We start from the raw sequence: 18,544 nt of genomic DNA on the forward strand, positions 1-18,544 counted from the left end.
ACCCATCCTGTGATTTCAGTTAACTAGTCTTTGCACAAACTGGGCCTAGACAGTATTCTTAAAAGCATGATTCACTAATCCTTTCTGTTCATCCACTTTGAATCAGGTTTTGTCCTTTAATGTATTTGTTCCATGAATACCCCTTCAAAGAAGTCTACAGCTTAGTATCTCAGGACCATTTTTTGAAGGCCTTTCATAATTGTTCAGACACTGAAAAGCTAGAGATTACACACATCAGCAACCTATCAAAAGCTCTTCCAGAAACCACATCTTTTCTGCATCATGGGCATTAGGAGAAAGAAAATCCAATACAACATTAAAATGAAAACATAAGAGCCTGTAATAGTACAAAACTTGTTTCCAAAAGCTTAAAAAAGATTTCCGAGACAAATTTCAGTAGTTCTTGAGTGGTAAAACACAAAGCACCCAAATAATCCCTTTTGTATTTAGGTGGAAAGACAGCAGAGAAGTGTAACAAATTTGTTTGATTCTTTGTTGCCATTTTCACACTTAAGATAAATAATGACGTCTCATCACTGAACTACAATCGACATTAGGAAATTCCTGATGTTTTGCAGAATTTTTGGAGGATTCTTTCCTTCTGGCCAGAAAAGCACTTTTGCTTTTTTGTTGTTGTTACGTTTGAAGTTGCGTGTTAAGGATAAAATATCACAGACATCCAGATCTACTATATTCTGCCAAGACTACAGGGTAATAACAAACTTGTAATTAAAAACCTCTATATGTGTGTGTGTGCGTGCTGTGTTAGAGAGAGGCTGGAGTAGTTCAGAAAGTTCCAAAATTTCCCTCCCTAAAGTAACACTGCCCACACATCAGCATGCCACTTCAGAATACCGATCAATCATGTAGAAGACAAAATGTAAGTTACTAAAAAACAGGTTTTAAGTCTAGCATTTTCTTTGTCTGATAATTTTCTTCTTTGTGAAAAATGGTCAATTACAGATTTCTAAGATGCATCCTTAAAACCTGAGAATAGACACCACCAAGCCTTTTTATAGGCAATTTATGAAGCTGCCACATTGGCCATGATATTTTTATTTCCAAAATGAAATATAATCTTATAAATGTATTGAAGATACTACAAATATATCATTTTCATTATATAACTACAGATTCTACGGTTTTCCAAAGTGTCAGGGAAATTACAGGGAATAAAAATCTTGTCTTTCTTGTGTGATTGTCAAGATGACATTTTAACACAGTCTGCTTTAAGAAGATATCATGCAACTTTCTCCTACAAAAGCTATTGATTTTTCTGTCAAAAAAAGAAAAAATATCATCACCCAATCTGAATATTTTCAAGTAGAATAAAAATATAGTACTCCACGCCCTTGTTACTCCTCTAAAGATCAAACTTTGTTTCCATAGTATCTTGCGGACCTTTGCCCATATATTTTTACAGCGTAAAATACATTGCCACTTGTTATTTCTTTTAAAATTGCTCTTTACTAATTTATGTAGAATATAGCCAAAGTAAAACACAAAGTAATGTTTAATCACTTTAGAGCTGCAAAATATTCCAGTAATAAGTTAAACATTTATGAAAAGGATTTACTCAAGTAATTTAATGCTCAATGTGAATATCAGTTGCAGAGGCAGTTCTTGCAGGTATTACCAGGTAAGAGATCACAATTTTGAAAACACAAATATCTGTGTTCGTTGCTATCTGACATCATGTATTTCAGACAGTATTGTTTAATAGATTTTCCTCAATTTTCTTTTAGTTACTCTTCACAAAGGAAGATCTGAATAACACAAGATTGTTTTAGAACTCTTAGCCTCCCTCTGTAAGCCTCAGTTCTTCACTTCTTTACAAGTAGAAGAGTGGGTTAACACCCTGTATTAAGCTGACTCAGGACAATCCTATCTGAACGAGTCATCCAAAAAAAATATTGTACGGCAATTATCTAAGGCAATTACCATAGCTAAGACAATGAAAAGCAAAACCTACCAGACACCTGATTATGATCAAAGAAAACACGTGAAAAAGAAGGGACACAGAGAAACAAGGGCATACTGACAACAAATCGAAGTGACTTGCAAACACCTATTTCAAAAAATAAAATGGTCAGTCGTTCTGCTCCATCACTGACAATGGCACTACTCAGGTGGCATTTCAATATGGGACCTTTGCGGCTCCTTAACTGACCACTTAATACGTTTGTTTTTGAAATTTTACCTTGACTGACTGTTAACGAGCACTGCTTTTCTCTGAAGGGTTAAACCCTCTACAAGGTACCAGGGGCATGGAGCTATAGCAAGAGGCTGTGGTTTTCAGGGCAGACTCTGGGCTAAGAAAGATGGTGGGACTTCCTGGGATGTAGACATTGGGCTGGAGACAGGTTTAAGAGTTTCCTCAAGAAGTTATGTTAAGCTTACAGCTGAGAAAAAAACCCTAAAAACTTAGGCACAAACTTGTGACAGATTAGTACTGCTATTCTCATTTCACAGAGGGACTTTAAGTAAAAAGAGATACTCTGTGGGAATATCAACTGCTGAGTGATGAAGGAAGAAATTATCTCCGGTTCTTCTGACTCCCTGTTCAGTGCTTTATCTACTGGACCATGTTATTAAAATGAAAATACGACCACTCTGAAGCCTTTCAAAGCAAGGCATGACAGAGAATAGCACTTTTCATGTATTAGAATGTTTAAGCAGTATATATAATCTGCATTGTTTCACTTCTGGATTTGCAGAGCTTTATCCAAAATAACTCATGCCTGTCAGTTATTTTCAACACTGTTGTGAGTGTGCCTCACGAGAATGAGGTGTATTAAATTACATACCAACTCTGATAGGATTAAGTCAAATCACATACGTGTTTGCGTACAGTTTCTATACTGACATGCACAAATAGGTACCTGATAGCTATGTATATGCATAAATGTACACATGTACACACAAGCAGACACTCAAATAAGACCAGGCAACTATTTATGAGTTCAAAGATCAGACTTTAACTTTTGTTTGAACTATTTCCAAAGAACAATTTTTTTTTTTTTTTTTTTGTGCCATATGCTGCATGATCCACATCTTGTAAAACAAAGGCCTTTCATGATTTGAAAAAAAAAACCAAAACAAAAATGCTAAAAAACCAGTTACAGTTGATTAGGATTTGTTTAATATCAGCAAAAAACAAAGGATACATTTATTTCATGTATGAATTAGTTCCTAGAGGAATTCTTAACTATCAATCACACTTAAGCTCCAATGGAAACATGGTAACAACACCACATAACATTTTAGGAATATCTTGGTGTCTTACAATATGCATCCTGACATCAATTTCTATTTTTGTGTGGAACCTAATACAACTTGGTCAATTACATTTGAAAGGAACACATCAAGTAGTACAGCTCTGGTAAACAAAAGGTAAGAAGAGGGACCAAAGTACATTTGAACCTAATGAATGTTGCATTAACAGCAGTAATTCTATTGGAAAATATTACCAGCAAAATGATACAGAATTCTGAACTGAGCTGCAGATAAACTTTTTGCAAAAAAAAAAAAAAAAAAACCAAACAACAAACATAGCTACAAATAATTTCAATTAACTGTGTGCACACACAAAATGGTTAACCTTTATTACCAGCTTACTATGTTATATGCTTAATAGCAATCCAGAAGTATGTGGAAGAAGGAGAATTTCTAGCTGAAAAGTATCCAAGATGTTTTCCAACTCTAGCTTAGATTACAATATTATAAGGTTGGTTTTAGGTGGAAGAAGGTTATTATTAAAATAAAAATTCCTCTGCAATTGTTATTTTGTTATAAATACCCTAAAAATCTCCTCACTATTGTGTCAATACTACATGAGGAATTGTAGAGCGTTAAAAAAAAATCAAATATTATTTAGTACTTTAATGTGCTTCCCAATGCATTTCTGATTTTATTTATGATTAGAAGAACATAAGGAATAGAATCAAAATATAGCTCAAAGATGTCCATATTACCATACCAATCACAGTAAAAATCTATTTTTCCTCCAAATTCAGTGAAGTAGCACAAGTGCTATTAAAGATAGCGAAACAGTTTCAGCCAAATTACATAGAAATAGTAATAAAGATGCTTTATTCTAGGATAAACAGGTGTATACTATACAACAATTTCTATATCTGAAAAGTAAAAAGCTGTGTTGAGTAGCTGACAATGTATTTGCAAATCATTTTGCTCTGGCAAGCACATGTAATGTTTTCAGCTATTACAGTAAGTTTTCAGTGAACCCACTTACCTTTAAAAGCTGATATTTTATAATTATGCTGGATAGCAGCCACCATGTCCTTCCAGAAGTCATATGTTTTCTGACGATCATGCTGTAAGTGTCAAAAGGAACCTAGTCATTATATCAAATATCAGCTGTTTTGAGCTTTCGTATTGAAACAGTGACAGGAATGGCATTAATAAACAAAAGTATTTGAAGTAAAACAGTCTTAGATAGTAGGATTCAGGACACCAGGACTCAGTAGTACCCAGCTTAACTTGTCTGTGGTTACCAAAAGTTATCTCCCTACTTCAAAAGGTTATGTTGGAGGTGGGGGGAGGAAGGGGAAATGAGAAAATATTCATAGTTGTGAGGAACTCTAAAATGTTACAGCAAAGGGTAGCATTAGACCCAACAGCATCTTACTGAGTGAGCCATCCCACTGACATCTGAGAAAAAGAAGTGCCTAGAGCTGCAGATACTGTACTTAATTAGCAGTTGACATTATTTACAGCCTGGTACTAATATCACCTTCCACCCTCAGCACTGGCAAAACCCTTTGCTGTAATTTAGAGGTAACATCCTCCTGCCAACAGCTCTGCCCCAAACACCAGACGCCAGGCTGTGCAGCACTACGTTACATTGCACTCTGAAGGCTGTCAAAGCCCAGCTCTGGCAGAAGGACAGGGGAAGGCGATCTGCACCTATGCACACTCTCTCAGCGTTCCTAGAAAGCCACCCAGGCACAGAAGAGCTCCTGTTGCCCTCAACTGCCCTTTCAGCATCTCACCATGGGAGAAGAAAAACTTACCAACCAGCACTCTACAACTCTGAAAATTTTAGAAGCACTAAATTAAACACAGATGCAATTATGCAGCCAGACAGTATTACAGAGCAGAGAATTATCTATAGAGTTTGTAAGGGGTCCTCAGGGTTACAAAGTATTGGGCAGCAGTAAAACAGGTGGTACAGTCTCTTGGAGTTTCTACACCATAGAAGGTATCGTAATGTTACAGGCTTTCCACACCTAAATTAGGATAAACTCCAATGCAACTGTTAACAGATTTCAAGGCACTGCCCTCTGTGTCCTGACCTCTGCATTGATACCTAAATAATGACCCATTTTGTAAGCATAAGGCATTTTCTAGAGAGGGAAAAATTCAGAAACTGAAGGAAAAAAACAAAACAAAACAAATCCACACAAAACACCAAACTGAACAAACCAACCCTTAATGCCAATCAAAAACATGTAGCTTATAGGTACTGAAGCAAGCTGCTATTTCAGGTCTAATCTGCCATGGAGGCTTCTAGAGGAACAGCCTACCCTTAATTTCACAGCCAGCAAGTCACACAACCAAGGTCTTCTGTGCATGACTGGTAAAGCAGCACAGTGGTCTGCTTATCATCCACTGGCTCTACAGGTTAAGAGCAGGAAAGAAAACAATGCTGTGGCTTTAAGATTTTTTTTTTTTTATCCATTCCTACAGCAAAATACTGCAGAGATACATAGAAGGACTAATACAAAGTTTCATATATGTCAATCTTCAGTTAGCTGCTAGTCAAGTCATTATTCAAAGCCATGTTCAGGAGATGCTGGGGAGCACCTATCTGACCAGTGGCAATGGCACTAGCCTACAGTAGTAGCGCTAACCCCGAGACAGACAGAATCAATGGTCCACCCCCTTCACATCGCAAGTGGATGACTTGCTCCTTAGTTTGGGGGTTTAGCTTTTTTTTGTTTCTTTTTTAAATAAGATCAAATAACTAATCAGTGCAATGAAGTAACTTCCTTAAAAGCATCATTTTGAGGATAGATGGGTACTAGTTTAAAAGTGAGTACACTACCTTCAAAACATTTGACCTCAGAGAAGACTAAAACAACTGACAAACTAATTCCTTGCAAACCAGCAGCCGTTGCATGAGACGTACAAGAAAAGCAGCAATTCTCAGAAAGCAGAGAGAAAACTGCATGCATGCTCATGCAGTCCACCATGATTTTGGTAGTGATTATCAAATGTGATTTCATTAGCTGAGGTACTGGACAACGAAGTATTTTGTAAAGACCTTCAGTGCGAAGATCCAAAACATCAAGAAGCTCCTCTGCTTTGTCTGAAATTATGAAAGAATCCTGGTCTCAGGACACAGCAAAAGCAGATTCACTTGTAACAGTGTAGAACAGTCCAGCATCCAACTAATGTCTAAAACCGTCTTGCATTCAAACCTAGAAGTTCTCCCATCTGTTTTCAGTAAGAAGCTTTCCTGATCCTAGAACATGGTCTAGAAATGGTAAGAAAACAGCCCTTACTGAACAGGCTTCAAGGACATGAAATAGAAGCCTTTACTTCCTTTTAGAAATGTGGAGGAAGAAAATGTGATGGTTTCTAACTCTTAGGATGCAGAATGTTGCAGGCATGAGTGCTGGAAAGCATCTCCTGCCTTGCATCCTTCTCATCTGGTTGACGCTAACCTTCCAGGGAATTCCTGTAGCCCCCCTGTTGAAACCGGGCCAACATCTGTTAAAATATTCAGGAACTTCTAGCTGATAAAAAAGGTGCACAACCTGCTTCTGGTAACTCTCTGGAGAAACAGCATGGGTTTAATTCTCTCTTGCTGAAGACGGCACTGACCCAAGTGCTCCAGCTTGTGAACTAGCAACCGAACATGCAAGCTTATAACACACATGCTGTGACATGCTTTCTCTCCCAATATGTAGGTGATTTGTGCTGAGTCTAAATATAAACTGAAGTAATACAGTACAGATGTCACATCTGAGAAAGGTTCCTAAACTGTAAACAGTAGAGGAAGGGGATTAATCAGGCACAAAATTATGAGTCTTATGGTGCACCTGTCCTCAGTGTTTCCTGATAAGCCAGCTTTAGCTGACTCTTCATGCAGCAGTTGGACTTAAGCAGCAATCTACTTAACATGCTATTCTGGAGTGGAGGCTAAAGCCTCAAGTCAGCTGATATCCAAAGGGATCCAAGATACCCATCTCACAGCTCTGAATTTCACTCTGCAGACAAAGCTTAGTATTTGCAATTTTCAGTGCTGCAGTGTTTGGTAATTTTAGTCAGATTACGTCAGTACTCTTCTGACACCACTATACTTACTGTATGAGAGGAAACTTCTCTTACCTGCAGCTGCACCCAAGTCAAAGAGTCAACATTTAACACAATCAAATCAACTAGCATAAAGCTTCAGAGGCAGGATTTCTGACATTCTACCTATCTAAAAAGCACTGAAAAAGGTTGAAGAAATATTTTCTGCCGCAAGAATTTAACATTGTTTAGCAGAGAAAAAAAATCTGGATATTATTCTAGAGGTGTATTTACAATCTGTGTACACAGATCAATGAATTTAAGACAAAAACAAGTTTAAAAAAGAATCAAGGTAAGCTTTCAACTCATTAACACCTTGCAATTTATCAAACTGTTATTCAGAAGACAAATTTCATTCAAGTATCATCGAGTATTTTTAAGAACTTTATTTTTAAGATATTTAAGAACTATATTCTGCATGTTACAGAGGAAACTAGAGAAAACAGTGCATTTCTATTCATATCCTAGTTATTTGTGCCCTCTGGTGGAAGCACATTTAATTCAAACATGCCATGTAGCTCACAATTATCCTAAGAGACAACTTTAATACGCTAAGTCCAACATGAAAAATTCTAAACATGAAAAAAGCTAAAGACCTTGATTTTGTTCAATATACTATTTCTATGCATTCAATAATGCATGCAAGAATTGTGGTGGGGGAGAGAAAGATAACGCAATACTTGGTTTCAAACCACCCAGCTCTTACCTGATCTAAGCTGTCCACAACCCTTGCACACAAGAGAGCTCCTGGCAGGTCAAAATAATTATCGTACAAATAGTATTTAGCTAGAAAAATAAGAAACAACAATTGTATTTTTTTTTTTTAGAAATCTGAATTGCATGCTCTAATCACAAATAAAAAGACATTTAAATAATAGTATAAGCTCTGATTTGGATTTTACTGGTAACAAGCATTATCTGCTTCCTAATCTTTGTCAGCCTTCATTCCCACTTCTGATGCTCATATATGTGAACTGAAATTTGTTCACATATATTGGGGCAGTGAGATTTTAAAACTACATTTTAAGGTTCTAAAATTTAAGGTGGAAGAGATGAGGGAGAACCATGAGTTCTAAGTTAGGACAGTATCACTCAACTCTTCCAAAATATCTATTTCCCTAGCAGTGGAAACACAGAGTTTGAGAAGTTGTTTCACAACCATTTGAACAGGTCTTACACACAGTCTTGTCCTTTGCACACACATGCTGCAGACAGTACCTTAGCCCAAGGGCAAGCACACCCACATTATTACGTGAGCCTCCAAAACATAGCAAAATCTGGAGGGTGCAAATGTCCCCCCAGACTGAAATCACATTCAACAATTCCCTCCTAGGCGTGAAATGACTCAAGTAGTGCACTTTTTTTTTTTATTCATGATCTTCTCTGTGCTCTCTCTTAGGTATTTTAAGGAACATGTCAGCAAAACAGGAATTAACATTCACAAGAGAGACCAAGCACACTTCCCAATGAATAAGAAAGGCACATTTGCTATATGACCAACAGAAACTTTCCTACCTTGTTGCAAATGATTATCTGCAGTTTAGAATAATCATCATAAGTTTATGTCAGTGAAATCTCAAGGAAAATATCTCCAGTACACAGGACAATGCAACTTAACTGAGCATGTTACGTGTATTACTCACAATTACCAAGTTCAAAGCAGAATAGAGAGGAAGCAAAACCAAGAAACTTCAATCGCAGGAGAGGAAGTTTTGCTTCCAGACCTGCTCTGTTCTTTGCACCTGCATCTAGTCCTCCAGCAGCAACACGGACAGTCATAAGTCAGTAATTAAGAAAAATTTAAGATTTACCTACTACGTCTGAAATTATATAGGCTGGTAATCTTAATCTACTTCATCAAGGAACAATGTGCCCATCTCTATAGCTAAAACATGCCTATCATGTCAGCTCATTTGTCCTATCACTGGTGACCTAAATTTAAGTTGAATTGTAGTATTAGCAGTTGAAAATAAAAAAAAATAAAATAAAAACAACTCTCCCCCAAAACATTTACCTATTCCAGTATACTCAGCTCAGGTATTTTTAAATATTTGTGGTAAGAACTAACACTATGAGGCACTGAAGGGGCCAGAAGAATTTCAAAGAAGAGGACTTGCTAACCTGAGCGGGAAACCATTCCACTGACTGTACTGAAATGCTTCCACTCCCTCCTTCCAAATGTCTCCAGGATCTCTTCAGATGTCATGCACTTTGTACCATGGCTTGCCCTATTTGATGCATTAAGTTATTTATATTACAAAAAAAACACACAAAAAGAGAAAAGAAAGTTAAAAACAGTCAAACTACTCTTAGAGCAAAGTAATGCACTGCAACTGAATATGGAGGTGCATGCAAGTTGATCAGAAGTAACTCTTTATATTATAATTTCAAAGCTTCCCAGGACCTAAGCCTTTAACATATACATTACAGTCCTCAATAAAAGCCCTACTACACAGAAGTTTGGTTGGCTGGGGGCAGAGCTACTGTGCCTCACCTGCTAACACAATCACTCTGTATGGGTCGAACGTTCTCAATTGTGTCAGGACACATGCTATACTTGAACCATCCATATACACTGCACAATAAAAGACAGTGCAGAAAGCCTATACATCATTCTGAAGCCTGGGAACATTCACATAGCACAGGGCAGAACTATAGAAAAGTGCTAGTTTGAGCCCCACAAGCAGCTGCATAATACAGAAGTAAGTACAAGCCATTTTAGGAATTAGAAATCAACTAGTTTGACCATCAAATCGGGCCCCAAAAAGAAGACACAGACTCCAGATTTGAAGCAAATGCAGGCAATGCTAGGAGAAGCAATCTTGTATCACTCTTCCTTTTACTGTGGTATATCCTCCAGCCTTGAAATCTGTATTTAGTACTCTGAAATTCATGGCACTAAATGAATTTCAGGATACACAAAGACCTACAGATATTTCTTTCTTTCTTTCTATGAGATCTGATTTTCCCTAGCATCTTCAAGTTCCTTCTCCCACATACTTTTCTATCTTAAATACTGAAGAGATTTTTATTTCATAAAAAAATTAAGAGGAAAACAGGATTAGGATTGACATACTTTAGATATATTTATTTTTAAGATTTGTGATTCAAAACAGAAGTCTTCTTAAAAAAGAAAAGAGGGAAAGAGCAACTAAAGATGAACTGAAATGATGACTGAAGGGAAAATATAGCTTTTAAGAGAAAAAAAAACCAGAATTTTGAAAGCAAATGTATTGGTTTCTGTGTTTAGCTTACCCCAGGCTATTTAAATTATTTTGAATGTGTACAGTAGAAAGACAGTAGTGCTCTTGTCATTAGCATTAGTCATCAGCACTGACTCTGAGTCAGGTTAATCATGATTCAGTGAAAAACCTCAACCTGGATCTTAGCAGAACTGCACAAAGAGTACATTGGCAGCCACTGAAAAAGTGAGTTTACTTGCAAGATCAGTATGCCATCAGAGTGTTAGATGTTTATGAAAAATGAGATATTCTTTACTAGCAGCTAGTATGGAAATATTATGAAAAAAATGCGTATGTAACATTAATAAAAACTGAGCACCACATTACCAAAGAGTATTTAAGCTACAACTAGTAAATGAATGTATGCCGAAATTAGTATTTTAAATATTTAATAAAACAGCAAGATGGCTTTCAGAAGGAGGAAAATTTTTTTGTGTTTAACAATATAAACTTATTGTCAATATTACCTTAAAACTGTTCCATCTTCTGCTAGTTTCAGGAAGTTTCCTTCTTCTATGTCCAACACCAAGCCTTTACAACTAAGAATAATTTTAGTTTAAGGAAGAAACAAACATTTAAAGCTTTCAGATCAATGCCTTGCTATAGATCAGAATAGTGAAATGCAGTTACAGAAGGTATACAATGATGCTACACAAAGGCATCAAAATCACAGCTCTTCAAATACAAGAACAATGCTGTATATATGCAAATACATATTACCACAATGAGGACTGGATTTCACCTACAAAGCAAATTCCTACTAGACAAATCCAGTTCCATTGTTCACTGACTATTCCTATTGATAACATTGGAAGATTAAGGCCCAAACATATACAACTAAGAAATGTGATATTTAAACCACTTGTATTAAACAAATATATTTTTTTTCTTGGTGGCAACTCCCCAGCTTACTATTACTAAACTGATAACACCAGTTATTAAGGGGAAGAGGGGCAGAACATAATTTTGAATGAGACAACTGAATATCCAAGAACACGTAAATCAGAAACATTGCCAAACTAGGCAGTGCTAACAAGGTGAAGAATTGACAGCATACGAGAGTTCCTAACTCTCCTAGTAAATCTGTACCTTACAGATAATTGAATCTACATTCACTTATGTTGTTTGAAAAGCTAACTCCGAGTTCAGTGGCCAGGATAATAATGAATAAACGAGACTGAAAAAGTAATGCCACCTTCATCTGCTGATATAAGGTACCCAGAGGAAAGAAGATGTGCCATGAAGGCAGCAAACGGACCCCAGCCTTTCACAAATTATATCTGGGTGAGTAGCACCGATACACTGGCTACCAGCACTGTGGGCTTGCTCATCCACATCCCCAGCTCCAATAAGGAACTGAAGCTGAGATACCTAGATTTTAACAAAGAATTTAATCCATCAGAGGGCTCAAAATATGAGAAATACAGATACATTGCTTATCACACGAAAGTTGAAATCAATCTGGTTTGAAACTGTCGAGTCAAATACTGAATTGCAAAAACAACTGATCTGAACTGGTCCCACAGTAATGCATACATTACTCGAAAAACACTCCTGTGTTTCTTCTAAAAAAATTTAGTAATTATCTGCCCATCAAGCCCTCACCCCACTGGCCTAGATAATAACCTGTTAAAGCTGTAAGAGATTAATGTTCAGGCTTCTCCTGCTCAGAGGCCACTGAGCTCAGAGCAGCAGCTTGCATTTCAGCCTTTTGCATCACGGATTTGTGTCTGACGTGTCATCCAGGTGCTACCTCCTGGCACGCCAACTTTCCTCAGTTCCTCAGAAGGTTGTTGGGATTATTCTGCCTTACACAAACAAAACCACACCTGTCCAGACAAAAATTACTGAATTCTGATGGTTACAGGATTTACCAGTTGAACTAAAGGTAGTTTATACATCTCCTTTGTTTCCTAAGAGAGTAAGTCAGACTAAAAGCCTTGTGCCTAGTCAGCTAGAAGCAAAAAGAAAGCTTGGATGGTCATTTCTCTCTTCAAAATACCACATTAGAATTATCTCATGACAATTATTTGTTCGAACAAGTATTTAAAACTGTAATTTTTGATTTATCTATTGGGCTTGACAATGATAACAACAATGACCTAATAAGAGAAGCTGTTTTCCAAGCTTTGTAACAGTTACAGAATAAAGGAAATTATGAAGAAAGTTTGTGTTATTTTCAACATACTCACCAGAAGTCCAAGCTATCTGGAGCTAGAGTCAGCAAGTCCTTGTCATAACCCTTCTCCGTTACCAGATAGTGGGCAAAACTATCATATATTAACTACAAACGAAAAAATAAAGGCATTAATTTTATATTGAATAAGTGAGACCAAAGACACTGCTTCCCTTGAAACTGGCAAGATACAATGTTAGTGCCTCCTATGCAAAAATCAAACCAGGGACCTTGGGGCCCTGCCCCGCTGCCTCCACTACTGGGGGGATAGTGCCTGAGGGTGTTTTTGTCATGGCTGGAAAACGGATAAGGATGTTCATACGACAGTTCTGGTGCAATGTGTCCAGCATAACCAAATTTACAGTATTCTACCTTATTGTCTTCGTGTTTCAAGGCTGTTGGGAAACAGAGATGGTACATACCTAAGACTAGTCACTACTCACCCTTCCCCAGTTGTTTGTTTGTTTTCTTTTTTTTTATTTTAAAGTGTCATTGTTGCCAATACTCAAAAAGTGGATTCTGAACCAGTAAACAAATATCTTCAGGGGAAAATTTTAAGCTATCCAAAGGAACTTATTTTGAAGAAAACAGGGAATTAGTAAGTAAATTGTTACTGTTTATAAGTTCATAAAGAAGAACACTGTTAAAGCCTGATATGTCAGTGATTTATTAATGTAACGTGCTGGTAAAGTCATACAAAATCATTTACGAAGATGGTACTAGGCCCTTAAAGACCACATAAAAATAGCAATTACTCCCTTTTTCTCATTATTCTTTAATTAAACCTGTTGCCTGGCCTTTTTTTCCTTAATTACAAAAGCCGCTCTTGGAATGAATATGAATAACATCTGAGAAAGACTAAAATGAAGGCCAACACTGAAAGAATAGGAACTAACTGCATCTTCAGCTGTGCCTGTCAGCAATGGGCAAGTGTCATCCTCTGTTCTGTGAGAAGATGAAGAGAGAACTAAGTTCAGTAAATGTTTTTTGGGTTTTGCTTGTTCGTTTGTTTTTCCATTTTGTTATTTTTATTATTTGTTTTATTTTATGTCTTTATAGCTTTCAACTCTCTAATATATGCCTTCATCAGACAAAATTCTTACCAGGAAGGATGTGCCTGTGCAAGATGTAATGTGCGTGGCGTAACAGAAAGAACATGGAAGGTAAGCCTAGAGCTGTATACATTCCAGCAAGATCTTAAGAGCTCCTACATTGTATAACTTGCTACTATCGAACCCTCTTTTGTACAAAAGAGGCCTCCCTACAGAAAGTGACCCACAGCTAAAGGAAGCAATGCAATTTTTCAATGCAGGACACACTGATTCATACCTTTTTATAAATGGGACATCTCATAAACATTTGTTTCTATACCAAATTCTGAAGCATCTTGCTATTAGTATGAGAGTCCCATGCAGTATAAAATGTATGGTAGGTGAATGGAGGCAAACAAAACGGGAGAGGGGGACACCATGAGCATCCATGACAGAAGACAGCTCCGTGGCAAAGTCCTGACATCAACAAAGGAGGACGCGTCAATGAAAGATTATCAGGGAGCACATGCCAGTACAACAGCGACAACAGGGATAAGTAAGAGGTGCTGAGAGCCCTTAAGCTCGACGTCTTATTTTAAGCACCAGAAAGTTCGCAAAGGTCGCCTGTCGAAAGTGCTGCGGGCTCCTAACTCTGCCTACAGCATCTCTCCATTTGGTGGAGGGAACTCTACCTTCTCCTCAGTGACGCTAAATTTAGGAAATATTTCAAGAAGCACCATTTTAAAGAGAGAAGACATGGCTGTGTCCTTTGCTCGGGCAGAGGCCTGCCGAGGAACGGGCTGGCAAGACGTGCACTTGGGTTCATCATTTTAGGTTTCTCCATGGGTACCTGAGCCAGGCGGCTCGGGGCTCCCGGCCCCCGCACCCCCCGGGACCTGCCGCCCCGCTCCCCGGCAATTGCCCTTTCCCTTGGGCAGGCGGTAGCGAGCGGGACGGAGCGGGGGGTGGTGAGGGGGGACACTCGGCTCCCAGGCCGTGCCGTACCGCGCCGCACTCACCCGTGCGCTCTGCGGGAGGTGGTATCGGCAGAGCGTGTGGTCCAGATCGAAGCCCATCACGTCGCAGTCAGCCAGGGAGAAATCCCCCTGCATCGCCGAACCGCTGCCACCGCCGCGGGGACGCGGTTGGAGGAGGAAGAGGAGGAGGAGGAGAAGGAAGGGGAGAGGGCGGTGCTTCCTGCGGCGCGGGGCGGGGCGGTCGGAGTCCCCCGCCCTCGCCCCGGCGGGGCCGCCGTCACCTGCACGGAGCACGGGGCCGCGTCGGAGTGCGGAGCCGGATCATCTCTCCCCTCCGAACGGGCTGGACAGCCTGGCGGCAAAGCCCGCGGCGAGGAGAACGAGGTTTGGATAAGGCGAGCGCAAGGCAGTCTGCCCGGAGGCGTGTTCGAGCGCTCAGGTTTCAAAAATAACGTTTCCCGCCGAGGCTTCGTGCGCTTGGGAACAGGCGCGGGAACGGAGGGGTCCAATTGCGTCCAGCTGCAGTTCATCAGAGGTGCAAGTCAACTGGAGGGTGCTCTGCCAAACCTGGTGAGCAGGGCACAGGTGGGAGCGGAAAAAAGGAATTAGTCTGGGTTAGTGTGAGGGCTGTCAGTCAATGCTACACTCCAAGTATAGAAACACTACTACTACTACTTCATTATCAAAGTCCCCGTCGGGTATAAGCAACACTGTAAAGTAAACAACATCGTTAAAAAAAAACAAAACCTCAGAGGTAATTAACTACCTTTTAATTTCTTGACAGCTTTGGTAATCAAAAAACGTATGACATTCAGAACAGATCAGAACAGTCTGCATCCAGATAATGTAATCAAATGGGTATTTTGATAGGTGTCTGCCCAACAAGTGTCGCTGTAGTGCAATTAGAAAGAAAGTGCTGTCTGCAAAGAAGTATCATATTTGCAGAAAAGGAAACAGATGTGAATTGCATTGGCTCAATTGTGTTCTCCGTGGTTGAACTTGAATCTGTTATCTAGTTAAGGTCAGACTCGGGGTGCTTAACAGCAGGGCTTGACAGGGCTTGTTTGCAGGACCTTTTCATTCCTCTCTGCAGTTCTAGTGGCACCACCAAAACTTTGTTTTGATCCAGAAAAAATGAAGTCTAGTTCAATTACTCTGCAAATATTATTTTCAATTCTTGTATGGCTATAAATAGAATAATATAAAAATTATTTGAATTGAGAGCAATTGTTACAAATCATTTAATGCAAGCCATCTTTTCCAGCATTGCCTTCCTGTGCACAGCTGTAGGCATTATGCTTTGCAGGTGACAAAGTTGGGGTGCTTAATCACAGCAGTAGTGCAAAACAGCAGTTTTGATTATATGAGAATAATTATGTTTTGATTATATAAAATTATTATTTGATTTTTACAGGATAGCTCAATGATGATTTGGTATTCCAGAGTGAAATGCTTTTGGAAATATACTCAAATAGCTGAATGAGATACAATGTACTTACGTATTAAAATTCAGTTTGCTATGCTCAGGTAGATACAGATGAGAGAAATTTAAATAACATGACCTATCAGATATGCTTAAAAATGCTACAGAGAAGTTCAGTATCAGATTAGAAAATGGAATAGACAGGAAAATATATGGAAATTAGGAATAAAATTCACTAATGCTGGTAGTAGGACAGGATGAGCACTTGAGGTGTCACAGCAAGAAAGAAATGGATTGCATAATTGTACATGACACCATTGCATAGCAGCTTCTTTCAAACGCTCTCAGTATTTTTCACATATATTAATATATTTTCTAGTGCTGTTGTGCAGGTATACATATGCACATCACCTATATCATATGCACTATACATTATATATACATATCATAAATTAGATAGACATAATGATACATACATATGTTTTAGATAGATGTTAAATATATACATGCATGTATGTATATATTTTTGAAATTAACAAGTGTGAAACCTGAGTGTACAGACATCCATCCAGGGATCACAACTATGAAGATGAGACAGCAGCCTGGGAACTCTGAGAACAAGACACTTTATCTTCCTAAAGCTGCCCAGTTTAGGAAACATGGAGCAAATTCCTGCGCCACTGAAGTCAATGACCACAGTTTCAATTGACTTCAGTAGGTCGAAGTGTTCACCCACAGCTGCTGTTTCACACTATCGTCACATTAACTTAAAGTATGTCTGACTTGCAGATTATATCAGTAAATTTCTCTTATTCCAGATTGACAGTTTTTTTCCACAAGGGCTTATGCTGCTTTCAAAATTGTGTTTAGTTGATGGCATTTTAAAATTTTAACTTTGCTTGCTATGGCTGTAAAACATTCTGTACAAAAACTGCCCACAAAAACAACTTAACACACTGTAGTATTGAAAAGTCTGGACAAATATTTGCAAATTATATATTCATTGATAGAATTATGGGGCAGTTTGGTTTGTAAGGGACCTTTGAAGATCATCTAGTCCAATCTGCGGGCCACTCTGTTCGCTGTCAGATGAATGTAATCTTGAACATCCGGATTTTGTGAGTGCTGCACAATTATATTGCCAGTAATGAGAAGCTATCTTAGAATTCACAACACGAAAGTGCTAATCATATTCAATCTTGAACCACTTTGTGTGAGGAACAATACTCGCCAATGGAGAGATTCATCAAGTAAAATACCAGGTGCACGAAGCTGCAGATTAAATTAGAAGATGACAAAAAGAAATATTTAAAATGTTGATGAAGAGAATTGGTTTTCAGTTCTAAGAAGAGAGAAAATAAACAAGCGAATATCACCTTTATCTTCAGTATTCACAGCACAAACATGATAACAGGAAAGTATTGGCAGTTTACTTTCAGCCAATAACCCCCCAAATTTATTTCTTTTTCACTTGTCTTAAAAGTGCTGCTCTGTCTCTCAATTTCTTTCTTCCTTTCAGATGAATCTTTTAAACATACTGACATCCCCCTCTAGGGCCTTTCTCAGAATGGAGCTGCCTTTAATTGAAATCCTCTGTAAAAACTGAACTACCTTAATATGTTAACAGCATCCTTTCAAATTCCTTTCTCAGCTCTGTCTTGCAAGTTTGATAGTTCCATGAGCTGCTCAGAAATGTCTGAATCACTCAGTTTTTTGCATGGTTAACTTACGCATCATAGTGATTACTTTTATATTGTAAATATGTGGTGATAAGCCCCTGGGAAAAACTGTAAATCCTGTCCTAGCAAAGGAAGTTTCTAACTGGTCATGCTGAAGGAGAAATTCTGTTTTACTGCTGCAGTCACCTCCCTGTGATAGCTGGTGGGAGAAGTCATCCCATCATCTGCTTTTTCAAGTGGTCTAGAGTACATGTGTGAGTAGGCTCAACTTCAAAACCCTCTGCAAAATTTGAGAAATAACATGTCTTAAAATGCTGATCCTGACGAAGTTTTGTTTTTCATCCATTAGACTGTTGGAGGGTCCAGAGGAAGACCATCAAGATGATCAGAGGGCTGGAACACCTCTCCGATGAGGACAGGCTGAGAGAGTTGGTGTTGTCCAGCTTGGAGAAGAGAAGGCTTTGGGGAGACCTTGTTGTGGCCTTTCAGTACTTAAAAGGGGCCTATGAGAAAGATGGGGACAGACTTTTTAGCAGGGCCTGTTGTCATAGGACAAGAGGTGGTGGTTTTAAACTTGAAGAGGGGAGATCCAGACTAGACATGAGGAAGAAATTTTTTTATGATGAGGGTGGTGAAAGACTGGGACAGGTTGCCCAGGGAGGTGGTAGATGCCCCATCCCTGGAAACATTCAAGGC

General features: G+C 38.6%; 1 protein-coding gene across 1 annotated transcript in view; it reads right to left on the reverse strand.

Moving 5' to 3' along the window:
• The window catches only part of NT5DC1 (5'-nucleotidase domain containing 1), a 137,644-nt gene extending 122,695 nt beyond the window's left edge, over positions 1–14,949 (reverse strand). The window contains exons 1-6 of the mRNA XM_065835827.2: positions 14,789–14,949; positions 12,755–12,846; positions 11,030–11,101; positions 9,442–9,548; positions 8,027–8,106; positions 4,253–4,334 (exon numbers count right to left, since the gene is read on the reverse strand). Coding sequence (XP_065691899.1) covers positions 4,253–4,334; positions 8,027–8,106; positions 9,442–9,548; positions 11,030–11,101; positions 12,755–12,846; positions 14,789–14,881 — 526 coding nt within the window. The 5' untranslated portion in view covers positions 14,882–14,949. The remainder of the gene's footprint in view (positions 1–4,252; positions 4,335–8,026; positions 8,107–9,441; positions 9,549–11,029; positions 11,102–12,754; positions 12,847–14,788) is intronic.
• Positions 14,950–18,544: the final 3,595 nt, after the last annotated feature.

The sequence above is a fragment of the Patagioenas fasciata genome, chromosome 3 (assembly GCF_037038585.1).
Source record: "Patagioenas fasciata isolate bPatFas1 chromosome 3, bPatFas1.hap1, whole genome shotgun sequence".
Taxonomy (NCBI): Eukaryota; Metazoa; Chordata; class Aves; order Columbiformes; family Columbidae; genus Patagioenas; species Patagioenas fasciata.